Source organism: Podarcis raffonei, chromosome 5 (genome assembly GCF_027172205.1).
Source record: "Podarcis raffonei isolate rPodRaf1 chromosome 5, rPodRaf1.pri, whole genome shotgun sequence".
NCBI lineage: Eukaryota > Metazoa > Chordata > Lepidosauria > Squamata > Lacertidae > Podarcis > Podarcis raffonei.
In genome coordinates, this window is record NC_070606.1 from 65991399 (window position 1) to 66009803 (window position 18405).

At 41.0% G+C, this 18405-nt stretch overlaps 3 protein-coding genes across 7 annotated transcripts; 2 read left to right on the forward strand and 1 right to left on the reverse strand.

Moving 5' to 3' along the window:
• Positions 1-1478: 1478 nt before the first annotated feature.
• Positions 1479-7560, reverse strand: FBXO45 (F-box protein 45). Of its 2 annotated transcripts, XR_008330677.1 has the most exons (4): positions 7222-7560; positions 5966-6322; positions 3879-4492; positions 1479-2835 (listed from the first exon to the last, which is right to left on the reverse strand). XR_008330677.1 is itself a non-coding variant. In XM_053389879.1 (3 exons), the coding sequence occupies exons 1-3, from the start codon at positions 7543-7545 to the stop codon at positions 4307-4309; spliced, it is 867 nt and encodes a 288-aa protein (XP_053245854.1). In that variant the 5' UTR covers positions 7546-7560; the 3' UTR covers positions 1479-4306. The 2 variants fall into 2 exon arrangements, 1 of the variants encoding a protein (XP_053245854.1); XM_053389879.1 differs by having other exon boundaries at positions 1479-4492.
• On the forward strand, positions 6861-12288 carry WDR53 (WD repeat domain 53). Of its 4 annotated transcripts, none has more exons than XM_053389877.1 (3): positions 6861-7125; positions 9583-10073; positions 11711-12288. In XM_053389877.1, exons 2-3 carry the CDS (start codon positions 9594-9596, stop codon positions 12284-12286), a joined length of 1056 nt encoding a protein of 351 aa, XP_053245852.1. In that variant the 5' UTR covers positions 6861-7125; positions 9583-9593; the 3' UTR covers positions 12287-12288. The 4 variants fall into 4 exon arrangements, with proteins under 4 accessions (XP_053245852.1, XP_053245851.1, XP_053245850.1 ...); XM_053389876.1 differs by lacking the exon at positions 6861-7125 and adding an exon at positions 7300-7389; XM_053389875.1 differs by lacking the exon at positions 6861-7125 and adding an exon at positions 8005-8121.
• Positions 12289-12679: 391 nt separating this feature from the next.
• Positions 12680-18283, forward strand: SMCO1 (single-pass membrane protein with coiled-coil domains 1). The gene is made up of 3 exons (XM_053389884.1): positions 12680-14849; positions 16402-16551; positions 17012-18283. Exons 1-3 carry the CDS (start codon positions 14800-14802, stop codon positions 17394-17396), a joined length of 585 nt encoding a protein of 194 aa, XP_053245859.1. The 5' UTR covers positions 12680-14799; the 3' UTR covers positions 17397-18283.
• The last annotated feature ends 122 nt before the right edge of the window (positions 18284-18405 follow it).

Consider the following 18405-nt stretch of genomic DNA (forward strand, 5'->3'; position numbering starts at 1 on the left):
GTTCTGGTTCGCCAGAAGCGGCATAGTCATGCTGGCCACATGACCTGGAAGCTGTCTGTGAACTCTGGCTCCCTCGGCCTATAGAGCGAGATGAGCGCAGCAACCCCAGTCGTCCGCGCATGGACCTAACGGTCATGCTATGGCCACACTGCTAATGCAATAAAATCTATTGACCTAACGGTCAGGGATACCTTTACCTTTACAGCCTTTGTGCTAGAGAGTCAGCCTCTCACAACAGAATGCAACTGTAATCCTTTTTGGCAATTTGCTGCCTGCTTGTAATTTGAAGTTGCTGCTTTGTTTTGTTTTTAAACCTAACCTTAATCCACAATTGTTATACATATTACAGTTGGAATTTAATTCTCCTTTCCCTCTCCTGTTTTCATCATGGTCATTGCCCTCACGCAACACGGAATTAGAGACCCATCAGGAATAATGTAAACCTACACTAATACTTCTGTATAAGGGCGCTTGGAACCCTTCTCCTAGTCCGCTAGTGAAATGACGTACAAGCCACTCATATGCATGAAAGGGAAAGACCAGCAACCAGAGCATGATAGCTCTCTGCTCTTAAACTTGCATCATACAACAGTGCTTCTGCTGAAAGAACTCCAAGTGCTTCCTTTCAAGAGAAATCCTGTCCCTATTGCGTGTGGCAGCATATGGAGACTTGATCAGCTGTAGTCACCACATTATAACCTCAGTTGATATTTCCTTTATGAATTACCATGTCTCACCATCCACCCACAGCTGAAGTCGCAAAGCAACTCATTTAGGATGTACAGCATTAATAATAGTAGTTCATTTTCCAAGCATGTACACTTTTACGACAGTAACAACTGCAGTTCCCATGTGCCCTCTGGAAGTATCCAAGCTTCATCTGAAGGCCAGTTCACACACTGAATGTTTAAGGAATACTCTCAAGATGGTTTGTGTCTGCACCTAAAAATATAAAAAATCAATGCAGGTGATGCATGTGTTATACTTATTAGGGAGCTGAAGTTTACTGGTGCATTCTACTGAGTGTGTTCTGTTGGGAAGACGGACAGGATTTGTATCTGTATAGTTTTGTGAAATAGCCCTGCCCAAGTCAGCTGTCTTCAGTTTCTGCTCCACCCCAGAATCTGAGGGCTGAGATCCAGTTAAACACTCCTCACAGACCTTGAACAAACTCCCAGACAGCCTGTCTCTGCAAAAATGCTGAGACATCGTACCTGTGTGAAATGTGTATTTTGCTACAAGGTTTCTACGAAAACAAAGGCTTCTACGAAAACACCACCATTTCCATCAGGGAGAGTTTACATATACAGTAGTCCAGCTTATCAAAGGGGTTTACATATTTATCTCCAGGGAAAGTTCACAATTTGACATTAGTCAATCACATAAATATTGTAAAAAAAATCTGTATTCCAGTCAAAAGAAAATCACCCAGTACTAATAGGACTCAATTATAACACACAATAATACAGATTAGTATATTTATGTTTTAACAATTTATTTCAGTTGTTTGTACAGCTTGGAATTGGTCTTCAGGTAATAAGTTATAAGAGGTTTATATACATATTTGTCCCCTGTGCCCCAAGGAATTTTTGACCACTTGGCACAAGCAGAATGCTATGCCACATGTAAGGGTAAAGCGAGCAAGACATCCTGTATAAATGGAAGTAAAACCTAGCAAAAATTTCCCTGACACAGTTCTTAGGACCAGCTCTCTCTACTCAAAAGTCCATAAATAAGCGCAGAGGGTAATCCATCCGAGACTGCACGGGGAGACTCTATTACTCTAACAAAAGCTTCTTTCCTTTTAGTTTAGCTCATGCCATAGAATCTTGTAGTGATATATTTTATAGCATAGTATACAGTCAACGTTTTCTGGAAGTGATACATCTTTCCAAAATCATTCATTTCTTCATAGTACCAGTGTTGAAATGATTCACTTGCTTAATTTTAGAAAGAGACCAGGAATGAACTTGTTAAGCGGCATACTACACATAGAACAAATATTTTGAAAACATTTATTCACACATGCAGACCTCAAATGCAGTTCTGCGGAATCTGAACATGGAAGGAACGTGAATTGAAGATCTAGGAAAGCCTGAACAGCTGAGAACATGCAACATAGACTCCTCCAGTACAGTCACTGCCCTCTTTTTTGAATCCACATTTTATCCCTCACACTTTCAGCAGCCTCATAAAAGAGCCTCTTTCTGCCTAGTGTGATGCTATTCACTACAGTCCTGTGCCACCAACCAAAGAATACTAGCAGTCCCAAACCATTAATCAACCATAACTTCCTTCTGCAACTTCTACAAGGGAGCAGAGGGGTTTGGAAACAATAGTAAAACAAGATGCATTAGTATGTCAAGATGGTAGGACAGGTAACATGATGGCTAAGCCTACAGCAAGAAGGCTAGGTTGCTGGAAAGGTCATAGCATGACCAATTTTTAAGTATTGAGGACCGATGGCACTACCAAAGATACTGGATTGCCACTTTAAACCTTGCATGCAGCAAGAATGTACTCTTCAGCCTATTAAAAAAAATAAAAACGTAGTGTTTAGCAGCTTTCCCTGGCTTTAACAAAAATAAGAATGCCTAAGGGAATTGTTCTCTTTTGCACATCTAAGGAACTATATGTCTGTGAGACAGCATAATTCTGATTATGATGTAAAGAATGTAAACAATACCTCATTTCCTCCCAAAGGCCACAATCCTACACATACTTACCTAGGAGTACATCCCACTGAACATAGTGGGGTTTGCTTCTGAGAAGAAGAAAAAATGCCCAGGACTGCGCGGAAAGTGTTTTCTCACACTACACCAAATAAATAGATGTCTAAGGCAGAACAAAATAGCACTTTAGTACCAAGAACCAGCCTGTGGACTTAGACGATTAAGACATACAAGCTGTGCAGGATATGGATGCCAAAGAATGGGGAAATGCAGTTGCTCCATCATCGGAAGGTGCTTTCTTTATGCACAACAAATTAGCTTTGTAAAACGTTTCTCAGCAATTAATATAACCAAAGGACAGACTCCATAATTGTGCCAGAAATTTGATTCCTGTTTGAAGTTCAATTTATTTATGCTAAAGATTGAAATATGTTAAAATATTTTTCTATGCAATTTTAACATGGTATGTATTTAGGTAGTACTTTGGAACCTATTTTTCAAAATATTTAGTTAAATATGCAATACTAGCAATCTAATATCTATACTGGGAAGAGAGCAATACATTTGGCAATAGACCAAAATGAGGGGTTGGGGTACTGCAGACCATAATGGGAACAACCCACCAAGCATGGCCACCCCACAACCACAATACAATTCTGATTAAAATGGGTAAAGAGCAGCAGTATTTGGTGGACGGCTCATAGTTTGCAAGATTAATTTTAAGTCTTACTTTAGAAGGTGGATTGAAAGACATATGGTCATTTGCAACACACACTCACATTTTAAGTAAAACAAAAACACTCACATTAGAAACTGACTTTATCTAACCCTAACCCTTCCACCTGCACGGAATTTTCAGCTATCAAATCTAAAGCATTTTACAATAAACATTCATAGTTTCTTTTGTCACATGAGATGTTGTACAACAAAACAAAAGAAGTGCACTTGTATGTATGCTGTTCAACTGGACATATACCAACACCTGATATGTGTGGGGGGGGGAGGTTTCCAATTAACAAAATTACATCCCAGGGAAAGCAACAGCAACCCTTTGTTTTGTTCTGGTTTTTAAAGTGTTCTGTACAAACTGTCTTTAAAACACACTTTAACATAACTGCACAATGTTTTGCTCTGGAGAAGTGCAATACATTGTACTCCTCATTACACTAAAAATACATTAAATAAAATCCAACCAATTTCAGTTACCTTTGGTAAAACACACTGGATCAAAGGCAGGAAGGAAACAAATAATTTTAAAAATGAAGTCTTTCACAGAACACACTGCTTACAGGTCTCAGTCAGCTTTCCTCAACCACTTCTATACAGGAGTCCCTTAAGTATGGTATGTACACGATTCCATTCTGCCACCTTTGCAGTGAAATCTTATGCAACATGCATGTGGTTAGCTGCCCATTCAACCAACTGCAACCCCCTGAGAATTTTTCTGGTCCGGCAGAAAAAGGAAAGGTAAAACTCTCTTCCGTACAGCTGGCCTTTTGGATCGCAAATTTTGGTTTTCCTTGATGTTTCTTGGATACGTATCCACACACTTCACTCATGCTTCCCTATTAACCCACATGCAAGTTTCTCCATATTGTCAACTTGATGTTCACGTCCCAGTTAAAAACAAAATGTCATCCATCTAAAGGTTTTCCCAGATAAACTAACGTCACTTCAGTGTTTCCATAGACAGCAGACACTGCTGGATACAGACATGTCTTTGGCAGTCCTCGGAATGCAACTCCTAGAAACTCATAGCCTCGCTCAAAAGCCAAAGTCTTGTCTTCCATGTCCAGGATGACACGAATTCTCTCACCTATCTGTAAACAAAAATAAGACTGATTGAAGAAAAGGGATAATGAAAAGACAAGACAAAGTGAAGGTAAACAGATGCTGAGACAAAATAACTTGGGGGGGGGGAGGATAATTAACACAATTAACATACAGAAAAGCCCTTTGAAGACATTTTGTGCTTATCAATGGTAAAGCTAAGATTCAGTCATGGGGCTTTGAACAACTACACTGGTTAAACAGAAATATTCTTCAATTTGATGCATGCCTTACTGAATTCAACTTGGCTAACTCCCAAGTTAGGGATGTTAGGGAGGAAGCCTTACCAGGGAGTAAGCCCCACTGAACAGATTGGGACATATTTCCAAGAAAATATAAATAGAATTGTGCCTAAAACAGAATGTGTCAGTTTACTATACAAAATTCTGGAATGTATAGCTCAGGGTGGTCCAACATGTGGCCCATGAGTCCTTTTTTGGTGGCCTTTGCCCTCAGACCTGTTACTACTCTTTAGCGACTCTTCTGCCTTTCCTGTCCTGAAGAGCAAGAGCTGGTTGGTTGCTTCTCCCCTCAACAGCAAATGAGCACGTGAGAGTATATGTGGTGGGGAGGGATGCTTGAAAACCCACCAATAAGGAGAAAGGGAGCTGGGCGCCAAATTTCCAGATGTTTGAGGTTGCACCTTTTGATTGGTGGACCGGCATGGCAACATGGAGAGGGAGGTGTGGCTTGGTGCCAGCAAAGGAACAACGATAGTGATGGCAGAGAGAGACAGAGCAGAGCCGCCAGGCCAGAGGGAGGCCGCAACACAGCCCAGGCTCAGCAGAGGCATGGTGTGCAGCCAGCCAGCAGGAGGGAAGTGGTGGGGCCTCTCCGCCCAGGACTCTGTGAGACTGGTGGGCTGCCCCTTGCCATGGAAGCTTTGCTGCTCCCCTGTTTGACAGATGGGGAGGGGGTGACTTCCTGCCAGGGACTTCAAGGGGTCTGGATACATTACTCTTGGGGGTCCCCTTCCAACTCTACAGATCCTTCCCCCCTCAGTCAACAACCAGCCTGAAGAGGTGGCTGTGGTGACTGGCTGGCAGGTGAGGAGGATGAGGCAGCTGTTGCCTGCCCTGCCACCCCACCTTATGCTGTCTTCTCCTCCATGGGCTGCATTTATTTAATGGCTTCACAAGAGGCTCGAATCGTTTTGACTAGAAGTCTTCTAAAATTATTTTATTTTGATTTATATCCTACCTTTTTATCCTGACAGGGACTCAATCTATCAATTGTGTATTTAATTATATATATATTCAATTAAATATATTAATTGCTTACATTAAATATATTAACTATATTGTGTACTCTTTAATTTACAATATGGAAATTTAATTCAGTGTGTGGCCCACGGGTTCTGTGTCAAAGTGGTCTTGAGGAGCACTTGGTCTAAGTGGTTGGACCGCCCTGGCATAGCTCTTCACAGATCCAACAGTCTTGTACACATTCCAGGTTTCACTCACTTGATATTTGGGGGCATTGTTGCACTGGGGGAAGCTGCCATTGACCTCTCCATTATGTAACAAGTTATTGTCCACCAAATTCCAGCCCCAGCTCTGGTCATCACTGCCCAGGAGTGCCACATAGCCCTGACACTGCATGGGAGCTCGTTTTGTAGCGATCCCAATTACTGCCACTGTGCCAAGAGGGCCTTCCCACCAGACTTCCCAAGCATGACGGCCTTCACTGAAACCAATCTTGGTCCTTGCTCCATCTGTACTCTGTGCAATGGGATTCCGATGCAAAGTAAATCCATTCTTCTTAATGTAGACATTCCTAGAACAATCATTGGTGCTGAAAGCATGCTGAAAGGCGCGTACCTGGAACAGAAGGTATTTTTTGAAAAAGCAAAGCTGGAGATAAGATTACTAAACGAGGCAAGGCTATTAAGACAGCAGCAGCAATAACAACTCTACACACCTATTCTTAATAAGGTATGGTAAACCCAAATAGATGTATAATTAACCCATCTGTAAAAGAATGCCACCCAGAGTAAGAACACCTTGTGATTTCACAACCTTAGTCCTCACCACCTGCCCAGCTGGGCTAGTATTGGCTACCTGGCTCAACATAGAAAAACAGGCTTGCCAAGGTCTTTTGGAAACATCATTTCAACACCAACTATTCCAGGCATGCTGGAGGAAGGCATCAAACCCAGGGGGGTCCTCAATCCAGCTCCCAAATGGTGTCTTATTGAGCACTATACCTTTCTGCAACTCCTACCATGCAAAGCATCTGGGCCATAGGCAGCAGCTGCAAAGAGGAACCACATCTAAACAACATGTACTCAATGAGTGTTTCCACCAACACTGGTATGCATATATACACGTGCAATTGGGGGGGACGGGGACGACAGATGCAGGTTGCATTTTACTGGAGCTAGGAAACAGCCCAGAATCGTTGCCAGAGTTCTGTCTTGGAACAAAGTAATCAGCAGCCAGTGCTTTTGAGCATGTGCGTTAGTGCCTCTCTTTCCCTCTCTCTCACAACACGGAACAATTTCCTCTCCTCCCCGCACATCTGGGTTTAAGAAGAAAGAGGTCCGGCTCACAAAACACAGGAGACGAGACCCTCGGCACCTCCAGTATCTTATCTCGTGCAAGGGATGTAAGGGCAGAGAAAGGTACCCAGATTATATATACTGTATGCATTTCCTCTTGTGTTCCCTCGCGCGCGCAAAAAAGGAGGGTCGCTCCCTCCCGCGCGGGGCCATCCTGACCTTGCCCTTGTAGGTGGGCACGTTGCAGAGGATGTCGGTGCGCAGCGCCTCCTCCGCCAGGCTGCGAGCGGCCAGGCTCCGCCACACCTCGCTGTTCTCGTCGCCGTGCAGGACGCGGCACCACAGCTTGCACACCAGCGCGCAGCTCCGAAGCTCCCGCAGCTCCAGGTAGGAGAAGACGAACTCGAGCACCCGCCCGGGAAGCCGCCAGCCCCCCGCATTAGCAGCCGTAGCGGCGGCGGCGGCAGCAGCAACAGCCACCGAGCTCGGCGTTCCTCCGCCGCCGCCGCCGCCGCCTCCGCCGCCGCCGGCAGCCGCCGCCATAGCCTCCGGGCGACCACCGAGTCCCCGCGTCCCGCGCGCACGCCTCGTCAACCGACCGACCCGGCCCAGGCAAAGGCGGTGCGAGGCCGCGAGCCCACCAGGCAGCCAACCGGCCAATCCGGCTCACGCCGTCAGCGAGGGGAGGGAGGGAGGCGGCGCAGCCGACGCTCGACGTCCTTCCCACCAGCTGCCGGCAAGTGCGGGCGGAAGTGAAAGCTTTAGCCTGGGCCTCAGGAGGCGTCGGAGAAAGTGCGGTCTCCCCCCCCCCTCCACTGCCTCTTCGGTTCGCGGTTGGAGGAGCGGTGAGACGAATCTAGGTTTCCTGTCGCGGGTCTCTCCGACTGCGGAGCTTTTATTCGTTTTTTGTTACTACTATTGTGGCGGCTGTGGTTGAGAGCTAGGCTCTGAAGGTGAGCCGACCATCTTGGGTGAGGGCAGAGCTGTCAAGGGGGCTTCTCTAAATCCATGCGCGAAAACCTCACCTGTTAATGTAAAGAGGGGGGGAGGTGATAATAGGGTGACGTAATTTCTCTTCGCCGGAAGAGGACACTGTCGCATGGAGAGACGGCGCGACGGGTAAGCCTGGTTGAGGTAATTCGGTTATTTTTTGGGCTCCTCGATATTAAAATACAGCAGTAGGGTGGCTTGGCTTGAGGCTGTCACCCTATTGCGTATTAACTTGGCAGTAAGTCGGACTGAAGTGGTGTACACGGGATTAGGGCTGGACTGTAAGGGCTGGACTGTAGGCGTGTTTCTGACTGCTTTGGTCCTCATAGCTATGAAGAATGCTCACCCATCTCCCTGTTTTGACGCCTTTTCTTTTCCTTCCCCCACCCTTCACCGAATGTTTCTGTAGTCCGGAGTATTGTTTGAAGGCGCTTTTCCCCGTCTTTCCTTATCAGTACTGGTCTGGGCTAGTCAAATGCCAACCACTTCTTTGCCTCCATTGACACCCTTGTGATGATTAATGCTCGTCTGTTAATCCGTATAGAATGTCCCCAAGCATATTTATGAAGAAGTAATAATAATATTTTTTTATTTCTTATACCCCGTCCATCTGGTTGGGTTTCCCCAGCCACTCTGGGTGGCTCCCAACAGAATATTAAACAGAATAAAACTTCAAACATTAAAAACTTCCCTAAACAGGGCTGCCTTCAGATGTCTTCTAAAAGTCAGATAGTTGTTTATTTCCTTGACATCTGATGGGAGGCCGTTCCACAGGGCATGCGCCACCACTGAGAAGGCCCTCTGCCTGGTTCCCTGTAATCTCACTTCTCGCAGTGAGGGAACCGCCAGAAAGCCATCGGCACTGGACCTTAGTGTCCAGGCTGAATGGTGGGGGTGGAGACACTCCTTCAGGTATACTGGGTCATCTCCAGGGAGCTAAATACATACTAAGGAATACCATTTATTTTCAAAGACTTTCTTTCAAAGAACAGGTATACTGAGCTTTGTTTTCCAAAATGTCATGCTACGAACTTACTGTCAGTGATTTACTTTTCCTCAATCCTATTTTGCCATTCAGATTTCTGATTGCAGTTCTCTGTTAGTTCTGTATGACCATAAGGTATATAGGCATATTCATCATGGGTACATTAGTAAACCAGACAAACTGTTGTGGGCACTGCTTATGCTTGGTTGTGGTGCCCATATCACAGTGTATTCTGTTGACTACTGCAGAATGTTCCTTTCAATCCCTTATTTCAGTAGGAAAAGGGGATCCTGTGGTGCCAGGGAAGGCATCTGTGATTTCATGTGCACTAGCAGGTGCCATGTTGGCAAGCTTTGCTATAAACCAATTAATTGAAGAGAACAGAGGTGTATATTGCATGCCTTAACACATGGCCTCTCATTTAAACAAAATCAGATTGATACTTAAAGTTGTTTTGGTTCCAGGATTATAAATTATGGTTTCAAAGGTGGCATTAAAACATACATTCTGTCCATGCAATGAAGTGATGCATCCTGCGACTTTTGAGGAATTAGCTATACCAAAAACAACTTCTGTCTTGCTAATCAAGTGTTTGTGTTTTTCAGACTCTCCTACTATGGCGGAGAAGTGGGCCAATGGACACTCTTCTTCAATATTATGTTTGAACGTGAACAAAGATGGTCTGTTGGCTTCAGGAGCAGAAGGAGGGGAGCTAACCATCTGGAGTGAGGAAGGGACTCCATTAGAACACACACTTCTTCAGAAAGCTGATGATGTCACCAGCGTTGTGTTTTCTCCCACCTGTTCCAAAAGACTATATGCTTCTCATGGAGAGACTGTTAGCATTTTGGATACTAGATGTCTCAAAGAGCCAGTTGAACATTTCCATGTAAATGATGAAGAGATCAATTGTCTTTCAGTAAATGAAACAGATAGTTTATTAGGTGCTGCAGATGATTCTGGAGTAATAAAGATTATTGATCTGGAAAGCAAGAAGTTAAGCCGCTGCCTTAGACGACACTCAAATATTTGTGCATCAGTTGTGTTTCGTCCTCAGAGACCTCAAAGCCTTCTTTCATGTGGTCTGGATATGAAGGTGATCAGCATAAAATGAAAGCTTCCTGTAGGGCACACACCAGCAAAGATCTTTGATACATGTTTCTTTCCTCTCCTACTATATGTTAATTTGTCTATGAGCCTCCTATGGCATTAGAGGAAGTAATCCTCCTCTATATGTATTGATCAGGAATTAAGATAGTCCCTTGTGAAAGACAGTATGAGTGCCAGCCAAGGTAAAACAAGCAGGCAAGATAAAAAGGAACCATTCTTGAAAAGTTGGCTTCCAGGGAGCCCCAGTATCAATTAAATGGCTAAATCAAATGCTGAAGTAGTTTAACAGAGGGGACATATTAAGTAATAAAGAATTCAACTGAGGGTGAGCAAAGTGCCCTTATGCTACTGAGTATAGACCAAATCCCAAATTATTGGGTTTTTATGCTATGTAGAGATATCCAGGTTCATCGTCTTAAATTTCTGCTGTGTGAGAAATTCTTAAAGTTAATGTGGTGATTAAACTTCTTGATTATGCATGTAGGGAAGTAAAAATGCAACAATATTATGGCTATACAGGCTCAAATCGGATATTGTGTTTCCAATCTCCAAACAGTGACCTAGAGATTGGGAATGTGTTGCAGGCTGTCATGGTCCCTGCTTCCCTATTATGCACAGATTTCCCTCTCTCTTCCACAATTTGTGGTATTCGTTATATTCAGATTCAGCAAACTAAGATTAGCACTCATAGGGCATCTCCTCCAAAACATGGTTTGAAGCAGGTTGGCACACAGTGTTTGGAGGCACATCTGGTAGTGCTAACCTGTATTTTGTTAGATTCTGATATTGTTTTAAACCATAGTTATCACAAGGTGAGAAATTTGCAGTTGAAGAAATGTGAGCCTGTGGTATATTCCCTATCTTCAAATTAATGACCTGAAATGTGATGGTTGATGAACCAGGGAGTCCTGCATCACACAAGCAATTTATGATGCAACTTGAACCATGTCTACTCAGAAATAAGTTCTTTGGAATTCAAAGGGACTTACAGATAAGTGAGATAAGGATTGCAGTCTAGTTTGGTTTTTGCACAAGCCAATTCTATTTTAACCAACACCCATCTATAATAAAAGCAGTATTGAACTATTTAAAATGAATAATGGTATCCATCTTTCAGTTCTTAGTTTCTATAATGAGGCTTCTGATTTAAGAAAGAAATAATTTTTGCTCAGTTTTTGGTTACTGGTCATTGTAATTAATACAGCATAGAGGTCTGGGTGTTGTCACAGGAATGCTGATGAAGTTTTCACAGCTTAGATAATGCAACATTTTGAGAACCTCTGTTTCTTTGGCACAAGGTAATTTGTTCAGCTTGGTAGATGGATATAATAAACAAATGTAGTAAAGGTACTCTTAAGAAATCTTTTGTGTAATTTGTTTAAAACTTCTCAAAGCTTAACAGTGAAACATGCTACTATATAAATGATAGTAAACTGTTTTTTCCACTTGATTTATAGACGCAGGGAAGCATCAATTGGTGACAGCTACCTCAATTTATGACTCTGGGAATAGAACAACATAAAGGAAACTTAAAATTGTGTGCAAATAGGAACATGAACTCATTTAGTGTGTGCTAGTATATGCCCTATACAAAGAAATAATTCTGATTTGTTCTATTTGAAGGTTATGATGTGGAACTTACAGAAAGCTCGCCCTCTGTGGATTGTGGACTTGCAAGAGGAGGAAGTCAATGAACATTCAACTGGTCAGCTTTTTAACCCTCCATTGGCCCATTCCTTGTCTGTTTCTGCTTGTGGCAATGTTTTTGGCTGTGGAGCTGAAGATGGTAAAATCAGAATCTTTAGGGTAACAGGTACCAAGTTTGAGCAGGAGGCAGCATTTAAGGGCCACTCCTTAGCAGTGTCACAGATTTTCTTTCTACCAGAAGCCTACCGGTTCATTACAGGAGGAAATGATGGCAGAGTGTTGTTGTGGGATGTCAGCAATGAACTAGGAAAACAGAAGAGTCCAGTCAAATCCATCCACAGAAGGAGAACTAGGTTGCCCAACACCACCAATAAACTTGACAAAATAAATGCAGAGTGTTCAAATGAGCATATGCCAATTTTACCAAAACTAACGATTGAACATGGAGAGAAGGTGAACTGGATTTCATGTGCAGAGATTAAAGGCTCTAGAAGAATACTGGTTGCTGATCAGAGTACCAGTATATCAGTCTATCCTATTGCTGAAGCTTAGACATGCCTAACCGTTAGTCTGATAACCTTTATTAGACATGCCTAACCTTTATTACCCCCAATGTGTTATAAACCAACTGCAGCTTTTCTGTATATTGCTAAAAATATTTATTTTAGCAGTGGATAAAGTTTAATTCATTGTATCAGTAATGGGATATCTTATGATAAACCAGGTATTAACTTGCTGATGAGTTTGAAATAAAATTCAGTTGTGAATGTGTGAATGTGTGAATAACTTTTTGACAGGAGGAAAAAAATTGCATATTGGTACATGCTATTGTAAATTCCAATGCCATCAGAAGACTTTCAAAATAATTTGTGCTTATGATTTAGCTTTGATCTTCCAGATCCCTTCATGCACACTTAAGTCAGCCGAACTACATCTACCCAGTACAGTGGTACCTCGGGTTACATACGCTTCAGGTTACATATGTTTCAGGTTACAGACTCCGCTAACCCAGAAATATTACCTCGGGTTAAGAACTTTGCTTCAGGATAAGAACAGAAATCGTGCAGCAGCGGCAGCAGGAGGCCCCATTAGCTAAAGTGGTGCTTCAGGTTAAGAACAGTTTCAGGTTAAGAACGGACCTCTGGAACGAATTAAGTACGTAACCAGAAGTACCACTGTATTTGGATTTGAGCTTTAATGTATAATTTATCCATGAGTATGCCTGAATTTCTTCATGGTGGATCCTAGAAGTTGTATTTTCCTCTATTGTGGTTCAAAATCAAAAAGCTGATTCCAAGGAATCCTTAAGTCTTAAATTATGCAGCACAATCTAGGTTTCTTCTATGAAGAAATCAAATATGAGTTCCTAATTAATTTTTTCAACCTATTGCTACGTACTGTTGTTATCATAAAATGTTATCAATATGCCCAGGTTTAGATACTTCTGCCTAGTTTGTTTACATTAATATTCTTTTGCTGGTATTAAATCACAACTTCTTACAATTTACTTTTACTACACAAGCTGAAAATGTAAGTTTTAAAAGAAAAAACCAATATGCTAAATTTTCTGCCAATAAAGCAACTTTCCTTTTATCAGGGAAGTATTTCTTTCATAGCATAGTGATTCCTGGCTCATTCTCATCCTTTTGTTTGTAAGAGCAGAAGGTGTGATAGATATTGACAACTGCATGGTACAAGGGATAGTAGCAGCACACTCTAAAATCCTGGGTTTCTTCTTGATCTTTTCCTATTTATGGAGAATAAAGCTTTAACTGATAAGGCTTTTGTGAGATCTAAGCTGTGTATACAAATGGTGACTTAAACCTTTTATAAGAGCCTAATACTGTTTCTGGTCATTTTCTGTAAAGTAGGAAGTTTTGGATGATTAGAACAATTAACAAAAGTGTTAACTTTTGCTTTTGACACAGTACCAAACTTATGGGTATGCAATTGTACTGGCATCTTAAAATGACAGGCAGGCATTGACCATGCTATTCAAATCAGCAAACTCTGATTTAGAGGGTAAACCATGCATTTCAAGTATGGACTGCAAGAGCATAGTTTGTTGATCTGGATTATTTAGCAAACATGGAATGACAAACTGAAAATGAAGCTGTGTGCTTGAGGGGAAGAGGAGGTACCCAAGCCTGCAGTTCATTTCTAAACCTCTAAGCAATGGTTTGAGGGATTGGATGAACTGAGGCATTGAATTACATAGCAAACATTTCCTGTGCCCAAAATATTTACTTATTTGATATAAACTGCCATATATTCTGAGCAAATTGCTGCAGAGTTTTGCAACCACTACATATTTTTCCCTGCTCTGCTTGCTATACGAATGAATATCTTATAGGTTTAGTAGCTGCTTCTTGGAACATATTTTGTCTTCTGGTTCTAATAACAGAATACAGAAGTCATTTGTACTCTTGTGTCAGGACTAGGACAAATGAGATCAATGCATCTATAAATAGCTAGTTTTTTTACTTTAAAACAGATGTGTTCCTTTCACATATTTCGTGTATGTGTAGGTATAGATATGTATATGTAAAGAGGGGTGGCAATTTCTTCATACATGTTCTCTTTGTACCTGATGTGACTCATGTATATTGCTACAGATGGGTATTGGGAGCTGAGCAGCAACTTGCCATAAATGATGTAAATGAAAAGAGATGTATTTAACATGGGTGGCAACATTAATATTTTAAATACATAAAGACTGAAGCAGTAAGCTGCTGTACCTCCCACATAGCAACCCAATATGACTCTAAACAGACATAAATAGAAAATTAGTAATTTAACAGGTTAGTGTAGTTTGTGTGAAAATAATTCATTTATCTTCATGTAAGCAAGAGAAACTGTCGCAACTGATCCACTGTGGTTCAATAAACAACGTGCTTGTGGGCATGTGTTAATAAGCTAAACTTGGATGTCCTAGCTGGCTATAAAAAGATTTAAGTGAAATTGACCTTCAGCACAAGCTGGAACTCCTGTTATATGTTTGCTGTCTGCTGCAAAAGAGAAGCTAACCAGCATTTAAACATACAATTATTTTTCTCTCCCTGAAGATGGCCAGAGAAGCTATATCACTGTGTGCTCTGAACAAGACATTAAACAGGTCATGAAGGGGAAACCAATCTGCTTTGTTGGGGATAGATTGTGAGAAACAGCAAAAAAATTCACACCTTATAAATTAGATGTTTATAATATTGATACTGTTTTTCTGCCTTTATGAATCTCCAAGGCAGCTTACAAAAAGTGATATATAATACATTATTTTGGAAGGCAGCAGTTACTACCTTTATATAGTAATTGCCTTTATATGTCTGGATGATGGTGGAAAATGTCTACTGTCCAAGCTTTAAATACTGTATTGTTGAATATGCTGTTACATATTCGTTTATTTCTAATGAAATTATAGAAATAATGAAAATATTAATGACTTGGTTTGCAGAGTTTACAGTGTTTCTTCCTTACTCTTTTAAACACCACCAGGTGTTTATTTTTGGACTGGGGCCCTGCACACGTATACTGTATTTAGATATAAAGGTCCGTGGGTTGACATATTGGTAAATGTATTTAGGACTGAAGTTCTTGTATGTGTTACAATATGCATCAATTATCTTTGCAGTAATTCAAGGTTAGGGAATTGTTTCCATATTATATGTTGATTAAAAAGTGGTTAGCCTGTGATTTGGACTAAAACATAGCTTTCCATGTGGCTTTGATTCTGGCTTTTCTATAATAATAATATAATAATTTATTACTTATACCCTGCCCATCTGGCTGGGCGGCTTCCAACAAGAGATATTAAAATACATTAAAACATCAGTCATTTAAAATCAAATTAAGTTGGAATGCACTTGCATGCTCACTGTGTTATACATAAGACTTTGTAAGTTTTGGACCCGCATTTCTGGAATATCCCTATTGTGCTACCATTTGAAGAGTACCATCTAATGTTGATTTGCTGTACCCAATGCTAATTTTCTAGAAAAATTAGTGATCAGCATGAATGCCTCCCTTGTTCTCTTATAATGGCAATGGCGCCTACCTGAGAGATGGCGGAACTGAGTTCCAGTGAGTTTTGGCTGGGGGGAAAAAGACCTGGTTATACCCCAAACAATGAATAAAATTCTAGTTCTTAAAGGGTCTGTGAATAAATGAAAAATATGTGATGCTGAAAACTAAATCCCTTTCAAAGGGACCTTCTGATGTTAAGATACCCATGAAATATTTGATCACTTGAAACTGAAGAGTATGTCCTTTATTCTCCATTAAATCTATATATAAAAGGCAGTGAATAAAAACTTGGTTGTGTACACACTGGTGTACATATTTGCTTGAAAATAAGTGTACGTGAGCTCAGTATGATTTGCTCCCAGATAAGCACGCATAGCATTGTAGATTTAATATTGCTTGGTATCATCTTGCTTTGTCATAAGTTCAGTTTTTCACAGTGGCAGCAGCCATAATGCAATACGGTACAGAGTTTAACAAGCTTCTTGATTCAGAAAGTGTATTGCTCCAGAGCCATATGCTGATTAAATTCATCAAGTGATTACAATCAACTTGTAGATATGAGTCTTGGGATATGCTACAGAAGTGGAGACTCCTGACTAACTTGTTCTGACTTTTAATAACTTCTTCTGGCTTTTAAATCGTAACAGAGTGGAGAACAAACTGCACACTTTAGAGGGTCAGTTTACAGTGCTAGACTCTAGCATTCAGAAATTAACAGAGAAGTTTGAGTTTCGGACTACAGTAATGGAGCATCAGTTCGACCAGGATGAAATGTGGTCATCACTGCTAGAAGACAGGTGAGAAAGAAAAATCAAGGGCAAAAAATCTAATAAAAGTTTTAATAATATTAACTTGGCTGTAAAGTGCCCGATAATGGTATCATAAGATTCTAACCATCATTTGATAGGTTTAACATACAGGCAACACATGAGGAGAGAAATAATACCATTTAGGACTTCTGAATAAATCTTGAAAACTTTCCAACTTTATGTCCAAAATGTAAACCTAAATGCTGACTTAGCCTTAGTTTTAGGGAATTACTTCAAATAAACATTTTAGGATTGGGCTTAATTATCACAAACATGGTTTCTTTTGGCTCGAATTAAATTTCCACTAGTTCAATAAAATACACACCTTAAGAAGTGTGGTCAGGATTGTAGCTTTATAATATCTCCTGTTACCTAAATAGCAATAAATCCTGGTCCTGTTGACTTTAATTATTTGAAAAATGGGTTATATTTCTATATCTTCTTGCAGATTCTCTTCTGTGGAGGTAAATCTTTTCTACAGCTACATTTGTGAAACTATTCGCTGCTTACATTCTGAAGTGGTAGAAATGCTACCAGATCTGGCAAAAGCCCTTCCTACTCTGTCATCTGTTCTGAGGCGAAAAGGCAGAAACCAAAGAATTAGGCTGGCCTGGGAGTCTGTACTGGAGAAACTGGGGCTGCAAGAAGGAGATGTTAAAGCCCTCTGTGCATTTTTCATTACAAATTGTCACAATGCCTGCTACTATCCTGCTGATCAAAGGCAAGATTATGCCAATGACATCAGCTCTATTATAAACAACGTGGTGAAGAACCCGCTGCTTCAGCGAAGTCTGCTGTCTGCTATTTGCGTAGTGGAATACAGAAAAAACTGAACACGCTTGCAAAGAACAAGAGACACACCCTAAAGGATTATAACCTAGAAACAAATTGTCTCCAAAACTGCTTATAACTGCAAAGTCCTTCCTCAGTAGCTTTATGCAAGACTTCCTCTCAGTCTTCACCCCATCTTTAACAGAAAAAAGTTCCACTGTACTGGCCTAATCCACAGAGAAGTTGTACAGATTATGAAGATTGCATATGTGAAGCATGACTGAAGCGATGCATTATTATTACTGCTAATATTAACAACTCCCATTTTGCTCCTATCTTTTGAAATCTATCACCCAGATCCTACAGTAGAGTATAATCTTGAAGTTCCCCTTTTTTGGTTTCTCACTTGAAATACAGGCCCCATTCTTGAGAGGCAGGCATAATTGCATATATCACAAACATATGTCTTGGTGCGAGTGTAATGTACATATTTGCTGGGTCCTGCTGCATACTTCAGGGAGTGCCTGCTCCCAATTTGTTGATCAATTTTCTCACAGTAAAAAAAGTGGGGTATAAAGAGGAAGTCCTCCTCAGGTGATTTTTAAAATGCATACTTATTTACTTGCAACCTCAAGTGCACTAAGCCATCTGTGATTGACCATGATTAGCTTGACTTTTGTTCATTATGTATTCCCTCATAGTTCCTATGCTTTCTTTTGCCATTTAGAAACATAGCTGCATGTTATTATCTTCTTCTCTGTTACCAATGTGGTTAAAAGTTAGTCACCATGTCTTATTCAGCCCCATTTAAAAGCAAATTGACACCAGAGCACACTCTAATATGTACTGTTTGCACCTGATGAAATCACATACTGCTCAATAAAGTGATTCATAGTTTAAAGAAAATATTATGCACACTCATGTCTAATGGCTGGGCTGCAACACTTCATTATTAGCCATTTTCAGTGTCCTCTTCGTCAGCAGAAACTACTTAAGTTTTGTTTGGAGCATAAAATGGGTAACGGGTAATCTATGAAACACACCTAGGGGCATACCTTTACATATCCATTT